Source organism: Temnothorax longispinosus, chromosome 9 (assembly GCF_030848805.1).
Source record: "Temnothorax longispinosus isolate EJ_2023e chromosome 9, Tlon_JGU_v1, whole genome shotgun sequence".
Taxonomy (NCBI): domain Eukaryota; kingdom Metazoa; phylum Arthropoda; class Insecta; order Hymenoptera; family Formicidae; genus Temnothorax; species Temnothorax longispinosus.
Window position 1 is genome coordinate 8,181,885 of NC_092366.1, and position 12,318 is coordinate 8,194,202.

At 36.3% G+C, this 12,318-nt stretch overlaps 1 protein-coding gene across 7 annotated transcripts in view; it reads left to right on the forward strand.

The window, feature by feature from the left end:
* Sarm (sterile alpha and armadillo motif) overlaps window positions 1-12,318 on the forward strand; it is a 132,644-nt gene that overhangs the window by 89,720 nt on the left and 30,606 nt on the right. The window contains exons 1-2 of one of the 7 annotated variants that reach the window (XR_011733493.1): window positions 1,207-1,454; window positions 3,556-3,782. The exons of 3 other annotated variants lie outside the window; for them this stretch is intronic. Coding sequence is in view for 2 of the 4 variants with exons in the window: in XM_071787583.1 (XP_071643684.1) it covers window positions 3,690-3,782 (93 nt within the window). In the remaining 2 variants the exon portion in view is untranslated. Of the gene's footprint in view, window positions 1-1,206; window positions 1,455-3,555; window positions 3,783-8,962; window positions 9,099-12,318 lie in introns of those variants that run through there. 3 more of the 7 variants (XM_071787583.1, XM_071787584.1, XM_071787588.1) reach the window with 3 other exon arrangements.

Consider the following 12,318-nt stretch of genomic DNA (forward strand, 5'->3'; position numbering starts at 1 on the left):
AGTCTCAATACAAATTATGCAAAATTATGAGTTAAGATTTATATAAGAGAATAACATATGAAAGTAGAAAAATAACTAATAAAATATCAGAGGATATATAAGTGAAAAATAAAAGTAATAAAAATATAAAGAAACGCCGAAAGCGCAGAAATCTACATTTTCAATATTGTTAAGGTAAATTGTTAAAAAATGATTGTATAAATATATGAATTATTATAGAGAAAAATTGTTGATTTAAAAAGTGTTATTTCGTTGACTAGAAAATTTCAATAATTTTTCGTAAAGTTAATCGCGTATAAAATACTTGTAAAAATAAAAATATTGTGCGATAGGACATATATGTGACAAATTTATTTTGCGAAAAATGAGTGAAACGATATTTAACACACTCGAATTTCTCTTCTTTGAAAGCCGGATATAAGTCTCATCTCCGGAAGACTCTTTATCGAGATCGAGGCCGTAAATCCGAGAAGCGTTTGGGAGACTTTGACGAAGTGGCCGTACGTTTGCCCGTATTTACACACCGAATACCTTTCTCGAGAATGTCGTCATTCTATTCTCCCCACTTGGGTCGCGCGCACGGTGAATCATTGCGCACGTATGATTCTCGGAATACAGCGCTTATATTACGTGCACCGCTATTATGAGGACCCCTCCATTAAGCGACGGGTTCAGGCAAATTCACGGTCTATCTAAAATGCAAATACAATTGACAAATTGATCGCAATAGTGACCCAAGAGCAATAGTATCCTCACGGTTGCGTCATCGGTCAATGAATGGAGGAGTTACTCATCCGAGTTCGGGATAACTATATAGAAAAAGAAAAATTCAAGCTAACTTTACATTCTCTCTTTCCCTCCCCCCCCCTCTCTCTCTCTTTCAGCGCAATTATGTATAATAATACTAACGATAAATTGAAAGAAAAAAATTATCAGAGAAATTATAATTACATCAACATTAGTTTAAATTTTTTTAGGAACCTGAGAGAATATATAATTTTCTTACAGGCTTGCACTCGAAATCTTTTCTCTTCAATTTCATAACTTGTTTTTATCAATTTCTTCTATTTCCTCGTGAATAATCAAGAAGGTAGAAAATTCCACGAATTGCCACCACCTTACCTCGAGTGACACCTTGCCCTCTCTTCGCGATATTACCTCTCTGTCTCCTCCTCTTCAGCCAGCTGATTCCCGACCACTACCATCTCAACAACGACGGCGTCAACCTCGTCACCGTGAGGTCGTCATTGTCAGTAGACGCGCCGACTACTTTAACAGCAGATGCGTGAATCATCGTGGCCGAGTCGATGATATGATATCAAGAGATCGCGCCGGCGAATCGGCAGTGTACCCGTGAGTTTCGCGCCGTGAACAACGTTACCTTCGCGAAAAAGAAAGAGACCTCTCGCGATTTCGTCGGGGGGTGTTCGCGTCCAAATGATTTTGTCACGTAGGCACGGTTCCTCCCTTCTCATCTCTCTTATTTATTTTTTATAAATTAATTAAATAGGAAATGTTATATAATACATTTATTTATAAGGAAGTTCATAAAGGAAAGTGACAGTTACAATTTATCAAGATTTATCAAGATTGACTGGATTATTATTCCGATGTCAACAGTATCTATAATCGTGAAATTAAAGAATGGTGGTGTTACTTCGACGCAATCAACAAGCATATTAGAAACGTGACCTCGCGTGTCGCGGTAATCGTGTGGAAATCAGCGTCTCATTGTTGTCGATCGCGCGAAGGGAAAAACAGATTTCAGGAATTCCCGAGGCAGACAGAAAAACGGGTTTTCGATGCGTTCGCAAGCATCTTCGCGCACGCGAGTCGTTTATGGCACCTACTGTGTGTGCGTGTGTGTGTGTGTGTATGCTACGTGACTTCCTCGCGGAAGTAAAACGGACATTTCGATTCCCTTCGATTGGATCGTCGCTCGGCATTTGTCTTTTAAAAATTAATTGGCCAAGATTTTACGATATTTATAACAATATAAAATGTATTAAAGACAAGATAGTTTATATATTATATATATTCGTGGTAAAATCACAAAAATTGCGAGCTGTTGTTTGCCATCTAAGAAATAATAAAAACGATTTAATTGACAGAAAATAATTTGTAGAAATTAGTAATTTATTTTAATCCGTGTTCTGAAAAAACGGAGAATAATATGTTGTAAACTTTTTGCATTCGTATTCATTTTTGCGTACAATAATTGATAAAATCGATAATAAAGATTTAAATAATTGCTCACCTAATAATACAAATTCGTAACATGCAACTTTCTACGTAAAAAAGAATTTAAAAAAATGTATTGTTTTTATGTTCAGCAATATTCAGCATACTTCGACAGAGTTTTATTAATATATTCGTCGGGACTACGTGCCGATCGCGCGCGGGAATTTGCTCGCGGCAATTATAGATTAGTTTCCTCGAAGCACTTGAGAAAACGTCTGGTGCGCACTCGTTTGTTCTCATTGCGGGAATTCTTTATTCGCATAAATAAGCCGGTGTATTTAAACAGCTGTCGCAGCGAATTATTGTTGCGCCAAAATTCAAATATCGAACTCGATAATGATAAGTTCAGGAATTATCTTCATTTTCGCGAGTTATCTTCCGTCCTCGGCAATTGCTTTAATTCTGAAAAAGAAGTATTTCAATATAAATTATTAATTTCTGGTTAAACTACCTCGTTTCTCTTTACACTGTGTGACTTTTTATAACTTTGTACAGAAATATTTTCCATTTCTGGAATGTATTTCTTTTGGAATTAGTCATACATTACGTATGTATTTGACTGAAACACCGGAACTCGTTCGTGATAACATTCTTATCAGCGATTACGCACGATCTTTTCTCGCGCTTTGATAAAGCACTGCCGACATCGTCTCGAGAGTTCAGTCGAACAGATCCCCGCGATCTCGGCTCTCGTCCAACTAAAGGTTGGACGAGAAATTACGGATGCTCGAATCGAACTAAATCGATAACGCGATCTGTGAGACATCTTATCGTCGCTCGCTCCATTCGCATCAACAAATTATAGCGCGCAGAGAGATATCTTCGTGAAAGATCATTCTATATGTTGATCTTGTGTGTCGTGGGAAAACTTGCCTGACCTCGTTTCTCTGCGTCAATGCCATCTGATATTTATAGAATGCTACGGGATGAATTGTCGACTAATTTATATATCCCATTACTCAAAATTAAGACAGAATTGAGACAGTCATTTGATACTAATATTTGAAATAGATTTACGTGATGGATTTATACTTCACCTCCTTTCTTAATCTCTTATTTTACGTACTTGTTTTTTCCATTCCATTTTTCGTTCTTGTCTTTTATTATACTATAGTGTTATTCGAATTATTTCATTTTACTTCGCATCTCTCTTTTTATTCTGTCTCACTTTCCTTTATTTTCTTCCATAATTTTTATTTTATCTTGTCTTATGTCATACTTTTTAATTTAATAACTGGATAAAGAGATAATCGGACGCGATTAAGTGAAGTTTGATAGCGGACAAAGTGTCTATATAAATAAATTCATTCACAGGCTCGATAAGAGTGAACGTCAATAATCGTGAGCGTCCGCGCGAGGACATTGAGTGTGCGCTGTAAACTTTCTTCTCGGGTGTTTGAATTCCGTACAGAGAGAACTGAGAGTGGTCGCAGTGGATGGTTTCATGAATGAGCGTCGACAGAGGATTGAGCATGCTACACAAGCATGGAGGCAAGCCGCGCGGCGTTGCGTATAAGGGCAGAGGCATTTTTCTAAAATCCGTAAGTCGTCAGAAACGTAAGCTTACTTGTATCTCGCTTTTACTATCCGACATTTACTCGTTGAGATTTTTTTCAAGCGACGGCTATCGAGCTTTACGACGGACATCTTACCTTCCTCTCCTGTCCAAAAGAAGTCGAAGAGTGAGAAATATCACTCAAAACGAGAATGAAGTGCGAGTGTAACAAAAAGTTATTGAGTCTGAAGAATATTGAGTCTGTGCACTTCGAGTCATTCGCCAAGGAGTAAAATTGCGCTCTATAAATTGGAGTGAAAAATCGCACTCCATTTGAGTGAAAGGGCACTCTTTTCGAGTGCAGTAAATCCAGTGTTCATAGAAGTGAATTATGTCACTCTACAATGTTGTTAGATTCATTTATCAGTCGATCTTTAATAAATTGTGATTCACTATAGCCTTTGAGTGAGATCGTGTCACTCCGGTAGAGTAGCGGCTTTAAACATTTGAGTGACAAAGGACCACGCACTAATTATATGAAAAAAGTGGCCACCGTTAAAATCGACGAAAACTACGGAAAACTGTAGTTTGTGTGATGCCGATAAAAAGTTCAAATCCGCACAACCCTCAAAATATGCTAATTTTTAAGCTACGAGCCTATAAAGATAATATTGGTAAAACGTACACATATTATACATAGCATACCCACTCTTTAGCGTTACCCAAGATCAACCAGCGTGGAGGTGGTGAGTGTCTGATCTTTTTTTTGTTCTTGTTTTTATTTTTTTAATATTTTTTTTAATATTTTTTATTTTTTGATATTTTTTATTTTTTTTATTTTTTTAATATTTTTTATTTTTTATTTTTGTTTTTTTCTTTTTATCTTATAGTGTTTTTCTATTGTCTCAAACTCCTTGATTCTCCCTATTACCAGCATCAATGATGTTATGCAATAATGCATTGCTTGGATATTTTACACTTGGTTGATGACGCGCATATCTGAGATATCAAATCACGCCAAATCAAGGAGTTTGAGACAATAGAAAAACACTATAAGATAAAAAATAAAAAAATAAAAAATATTAAAAAATAAGAAATATTAAAAAAAATATTTAAAAAATAAAAACAAGAACAAAAAAGGAGATCAGACACTCACCACTTCCACTGGTTGATCTTGGGTAACGCTAAGAGTGGGTATACTATGTATAATATGTGTACGTTTTATACCACCAATATTACCTTTATAGGCTCGTAGCTTAAAAACTAGCATATTTTGAGGGTTGTGTGGATTTGAACTTTTCATCGGCATCACACAAACTACAGTTTTCCGTAGTTTTCGTCGATTTTAACGGTGGCCACTTTTTTCATATAATTAGTGCGTGGTTCTTTACTCTTACCTTATGACTGCCCGCATTTGCTCCAAATTAGAGCGACAACCCTCTCTTTTGGAGTGACTATCGCAATCACTCTAATTATATTAATGGCGAAAGCACTCAATGAGATTTAGAGAGTCAATTTTTCAAACCTCGATATTTTTGTCGAGCGTAGCCGCCGGTGCAGTTTACGATCTAATCGCGTAACGTAACGTTGTCGCGGGTCACGAACGTGATTCGCGTGCCTCGTAATACATCTGTCGAGCGATCGGCGGGCGCGTCACACGTCACGAACCGTTAGACGATGTGACATCATCGTGCTAAAACGTCGGACGTGTCACACGCCCGGCGATGTATCGACTTCTCCGGGAGTTCGATCCCCCGGTAGTTACGGCCGGGCCGCCGCGACACGTGCGCGCGCCGGACACGTGAACTCGCGCGAAGCGTGCGAGACCGGGTCAGGTCCTTTCCGCGCGCGCGCGCGACGATGACTAATCGTTGTTGATTGTTGTGATGACTGCCGGCTTCTCGCGTTCGCAATCGCGAATCGAGTTCAGGATCGCGTCGATATATATCCGATATTCGCAATTCGGCCGTTGCCATTTTTTGTATCTCGAATTAAACGCGGACGCATATATACCTTTCAAAAGGTTCGAAGGGCGAAAGGGATGGAGGAAATGCTATCAAAACAGGCAGATGTTCTGTTCATTTATGAATAATCTCGCGTTTCACAGATCGCAAATGGAAACGAAAAGATTGCTATTTTTTTTGCAAACAAATCCGGCAGGTGATTACGATAGAAGTACTTAATAATGTCGTTATTTTTACCAATGAGTCTTATTATTAATCATTATGAGGACCTTAGGAGTTTTAAATTTCGATGAATAAATTGAGAGAAGAGATGACTCAATGCATTCGTATAACGATTTGATTGATGAAACGTCTTCTGCTATGACAAACATGCGTAATGAAAATGTACAAGGTATTGAGGAATTCCATGACCTAAAAAATCGAAATAAATTTTTGTTACGGTACCTATGCTTCAAAGTTGATGTCGATAAATAATCAGTTTTATTATTTCTTTTTTCGCACTTTGTTAAATTACGTGGCAAATTATTGCTTCTTGTCATCTCTCTAAAATGTCTATAAAAGATATTTTATATTATTAAAAAATTATATATATATATATATATATATATATATACTAGCATGCCCCGCCGGGCTTCGCCCCGGAGAACATGTGTATATTAAGACACGCAAATAGTCTCTCTCTCTCTCTCTCTCTCTCTCTCACCCCCCCTCCCCCTTGTAAATGCATTTTTTTAAGCCAGTTTCCAAAAAGATCGGTAATAAAAAATTATACACTTCTTTAACATTCAATCAAATATTTCCCCAAAAATTTGAAAAATTTTTGATACCGATTTCCAAAAAGATAATTGTTAACGTATATTTACATTTTACGCCAATAGATTTCCACATCACTCTTGAGGTACTATTATGAATACGTTTTTTTTTTAGTGGTTTCGATATAATTTTTTGAAGCTCAATCAATTATTTCCCAAAAAATTGGAAAAATTAAAAAACCGGCATCCAAAAAGATCGGTAACAAAAAATTATACACTTTATAGCACTCCCCGGAAAATTCTACCCCTGTTTGATCTATAATTCTTTGAGATTCAGTCAATTATTTCCCGAAAAATTAGAAAAATTAGAAAAACGGTTTCCAGGAAATCGGTAACAAAAAACTATATACATAGTGGCACTCCCTGGAAAATTCTACCCCCATTTTATATACTTTTGGTAAAAATTCGGTTTAGGTGTTTGGGCTGGGCGTTGATGAGTGAGTGAGTGAGTCAGTCAGGTCAGGACATCTTCCTTTATATATATAGATGTATATATATATATATATATATATATATATATATATATATATATATATATAATTCTGATACAGAAAAATAAAAATCTTTACCTTCATTATTTAAAGTAAAGCAGAAACAAGTCACAATTTTATATGGTCCAGCATCTTTGATACGCGTTGTCGCGTATCAAATGTTAAGAATTAAATAGCCTAACATTTTCAAAAATTATTTTCAAAATTTTTCCTAGCACGGTTTAGCACAGTTCTTCGCATTTTAGATGCTATGTAAATACACTTCTTTTCAGAAAGGACAGAAATGTTTGAAGAAGGAAAGACGTATAAATGTTACAGATTCACAATCAGGATTCGAGAAATAATATTTTTGTACATTTCGTAACGCGCGTTTTACAACGCACTTAACACGCACTCCCGCGTTCCCCGAAGCGTCGATGTCGTTTGGACGCCGCGGCGTCGCGACACGATATAAACCGATTCGCGAAGAGTCTCTCGAACGGGTTGATGTATATATACACCTCTCGGTAGCGAATCATCTCGGCCTCCATTTCTGTCCTTCTTGGAATAGAATCCGGCTCTTCACGAGCTTAATTCCTACCTTTGCAAATCGCTTTCTCGGATATGCGTTTGTCGCGCGATAAATCCAGCCCTTATATTATATGTTTCTTATGCAATCAAAACGTTGCATAATATCGCGTATTAGAAAAAAATTGCATTATTGTTCTAAAAAAATCTATTTCTTTAATAACTTTTTTTACAATTTTATACCATTTTTACAATACATTTTTCGATATTACCATCTATTTAATTATTCTCAGCAATTAATATTGGATTTATTTAATCCAATTCATTTATTCATTCTACAACGAATATTTTTTGTTTATACCGTGTGTATAATTTTTATATATTCTTATTGTTAGTCGTTTATTACGTGAGCGCTGACAATAGCGCTGATAATGCTACGCTTATCGCATGCCGCGATATCTGACACGATTAAATCGCACGTGCCTTATTTCACAGCGCGGAAATGCCAGGAAATTCCAGGTGTAATAATAAATATATCGGCAGGCTATTTTTAGCCGCGACGCATTCATCTATTCGTTGAAATTACTTTATCGATAACGGTGAATTTAATCGAGCAGTTATGCATGTTTCATTCTTTGCGAATGTACGATTGTATCATCGATATTTCGGCGGAATATCAAGTAATTAGTCACTCCCCTTGCTTGACTCATCGGGTTATTTGAAAGAATTTTTTTTTCGTGTGCATCAACCTCCAATTATCTGCCAATCGCATCAATGAAATCTTCACGTCTGTTCGCATTCCTTCAATTGTCTATTGGGGGAGAGGCGTTTATTTGCGTAATAGACATCAAGATGACATAAGACTTTGAATGGTTCTTGAAAATATATTTGCGATGTTATATAAAAGACTTAATGAAGAGATAAGGGATAATTATAATACAAAGAGATTTTAGAGATGGCTGAATAATTTTGGAGATAGATTTTTATAATATGCTATCTATGCATATTACCTGATTGATTTTTATTCGATCGAATCTTTATCATTTCTTATTTTTAGACATGACTGATAAGGAAGAAATTGAATTTTATCTTTGACTTTAAGGAGGAAGGAGCGAAATAAAACGATCAACAATGACGGATGAATACCTTTTTTTATTAATAGAAATAGTACAGAGTGACAAATCAACAGAAAATAAAAGACAACTAATAATGTAATTATTATTCGAATCTCACCTTTATTGTAACATATTATAATTGCATAATGATATGTAACTCGTGCATTCTTACAATTAGACGTATGCGCGACAAATAAATTTTAAATTAAAAAAGAAATGAAATTAACGTAAAAACTAAATAAATCAGTGACATTGGAGAAACGGACTCTTTAATTTGCTCCAGAACCGAAAACCCGAAACTCTCGTTTTCAAGGCGACGCGTGGACGTCACGAAATCGCTGCCGTTGGTATAGTTGTACCAGCTGGCCTCCTTTATACCTCGCATAACCGATGGAACGTGTGCATGGAAACGCTTGCGTTCCTGCTTGCGTCCTGGTCACACAAGGCGCCTTTGTTCAAGACATCAAGACGCTGCAAGTATAATGTATCGGTGAATTTTTACGAATATAACGTCAAAGAATGAGTACTTACCTAATACTTTCGACTTTGGAAAATCGACAGTTATTAGTCCGGAAATCAAGGAGGCTTGAAATACAAACAATGTCTAACTCTCTGTTTAATTATTTTATTATATATATTTTTTTATTGAATGAAACTGTATAATATTTATTAGGTATAAAAATTGTATAACATCTGTTAACCGATACAGATAAATTTACCATAATTAATAGAATATCGCACATTTTATTTTACATAAAATTAAATCCATAATTAAGATTGATTACTTAAAAGTATGTTTATACTTATATTAAATTTATTTATTACTCATTAGTCATAACATTAAACAGTTTTAAAGATTGCAATTTTTTGGAATCGGTAACGGGAAATCTAGCGCGGCAGTTTTACACAGAAAAATATAGGAAGAAAATATCGTCGTCTTTTTCAGAGATTTTTCAGAAATCTTCCAGAAAGCCTCGCATTCCGACACAGTATAGCGTTATAAAGTAGAACGCGCGAAAGAACTGGACACTGCCACGAAAGGTTAATCCGAATCTTACCGGTCTTAAGGTCCATTTCACAGCTGGATGCTGCTGCAAAACCGATAATCCGCTGAACAAATAATCTTGTACGAATTTATCTTATATAAAATCGCAAAGAACCAACCTTCTTTCGCTCCAAATTTTTCATTGATAAACCAAACTTACTTTACATTTCAAATTTTCCACATATATATTTATTTATTTACAAGCAATTTATAATATTAATATTAATTCATTCTTGACGATTTAATTATTCTTGCAAACTATAGAAATCGAAGTATTTTTTTTTTTAAGACACTGTCCGGATTTTTCCGATCAATTTATCATTTGGACGGGATTTATTTAAGCCGGGGAAGGATTAAGGAGACCCGTTGTGAACGCGTCTTCATATATGATACCAACGATGTCGTCTTCGAATCGGTTCTTTGTGTCTGGCGAGAGGCAAAACGCCTACAGCTGTCTGCCAATGTGCTTTCTCAGCGATAGCGGGGCTCTCGATCGCCCCGAGGTATACGTAGAATGTATACGAAGAAATCAATTCTCGTGATATTCTACGCTGTATTCGTTGCTCCATGTTTTCCTCCATTGTCGGAAGTTTATTTTAACATCAAAGTCTCGCTACTCGGAAGAGTCAGATTCTGATAAAGAACTTCAATACTTCGTTTAAAACGAAACTAGATTATCATGAAAGTTGAATTATCATATAACAGTGTTAATTTAAATTAAAATTAATGTTCAAAGAAACAAAATTAAAAGTAATAATTATAATTGTAATATAATTTTGTCTAATTTTATATGATTTTTATTTTAAAAGATGAGATAAAGGAGAAACATTTAGATAGATTCTATTTTTTTTTCAAATATTATTTTATATACATATATTATATTAATATTTGGTTATTACCTTTAATTAATATAATTTTTCATGAATATATTTGAATGAATATGTAATAGTAAAATTCAACTCTTTGTATTTTATTCAATATGTATTCTTTAAACTCTGGATCTTTAAACTCTAAAATTCTTCGTATGCACAGTCACTCTTCGAATATTGAGGATCTTTTCGGCTAATGAGATGGTTAATCTCTAGCAGGAGCGCGAGCAATATCGCAGCAAAGCGGTCTGTTCTAAATTGTTACTGCTGCCGACACAGGAAAAAGCCACTCGCGAATGCTATTTACGGCCGCCGTAAATCAAACGGCGCCGAAGAGCGCGTGGCCGCCGCCTCAACGCGACGTGACGCGACGCGACGAGAGGCGCGAAATATATATCCACGTACGCGCGCGCGGTTTGCTAACCCATCTTCTCTCACACCCGCATACTTATTCATTCGACGAGCCCGGCAGTGTCAGAATCGTCGCACCCTGAAACTTCGAGAAGGGGCTCTTGACATTCCGAGACGTCGAAATCGAAGCCCCAACTCTCCGAATCTCCCCGATCGGAATTGGAAATGATATTCCGAGGTTGAGTTCCATTATAATATATTTTTTTGATCATAATTCGCGAGATTATATTAATTAAAAATATTAACGATGATATGTCAAACTTTGTATTGCTAATTAGCTAATTTCATCGATCTTGAGTTTTTATCAATAGGTACTTATAATTATATTGATAAAAACTCAAGATCGATGAAATTGTAATAATACAAATATTCGCAAAAATGATTTTAATTAAATTTAATTAAAATAAACTTAAATGAAATAATATTAGTTAAATTAAGTGAATGTTAACTTCATATAAGACAACGCAAACGTCGAGGCGACCAGCCTCCAGGACACCAGGGTACCGAGGACACCCGGTATACTTTCGCCGAAATTCCGCGACTGCGAGTTTCCTCACGCACCTCGCTGGACTGCATTCCGCTCTTTGTGTCCCTCTTTTCTCACAGACAGTGCAAAGCTTCTTTCTTTCGCAGTCGATGCTGATTTACGTCGGTCGACTCTAAGTGGTTTCCGCAAGGATACCCCGACAAAGTGACTCCGAATGATTACTCGTGTTCCGGAGAAGCAAGGAGATAAGAAGAATTTCCTTCTGAGTTCTTGATCTCCGCGAGATTCTGAAATCTCGTTCGAATCCACCAAAGTTCTTATTGTTCTGTGGTATAATATTAGAAAATTTGAAAATAAAAGTTTTTGAAGAACTCTGTATAGCGCGCGGCACAAAGGTCTCAAGGAGAGCTATTTGTATTTGATATCTCGGAGAACCTGGCCTGAATTCTTTGGCCCGTGCTTCATGCCCTGCCCCGAACTGGAGAGATAAGGTAGACCCGGCATTCCTTCTGATTATAAATCAGTCAAGGGCTGTCACGCGTGTACGTGTCTTATTGAAAAATCTCCAAGTCATCTACAACCTTATCTGTATCTCGATTCGAGAAACACGCTGGGGTGCATAGATTAAAATATGATAATCTTAATTAACGCGCGATCCTCATTTCTGATATGATATGATATCAATGATAGGCGGCGCGGAAAAGTGAATGAAACAGCAGATTCTCCCGACGACTGCTCTCTCGTAAACTTTCTATCACAAGTGGCTCGCTGTAAAGTACTTTGACAGATGCACTTTCGACCGAGGAGAGAAAGAGAGAGAGAGAGAGAGTGAGACGGAGAAACACGAGCTTCTTATATAACATCGCAACGAGAGACGACGC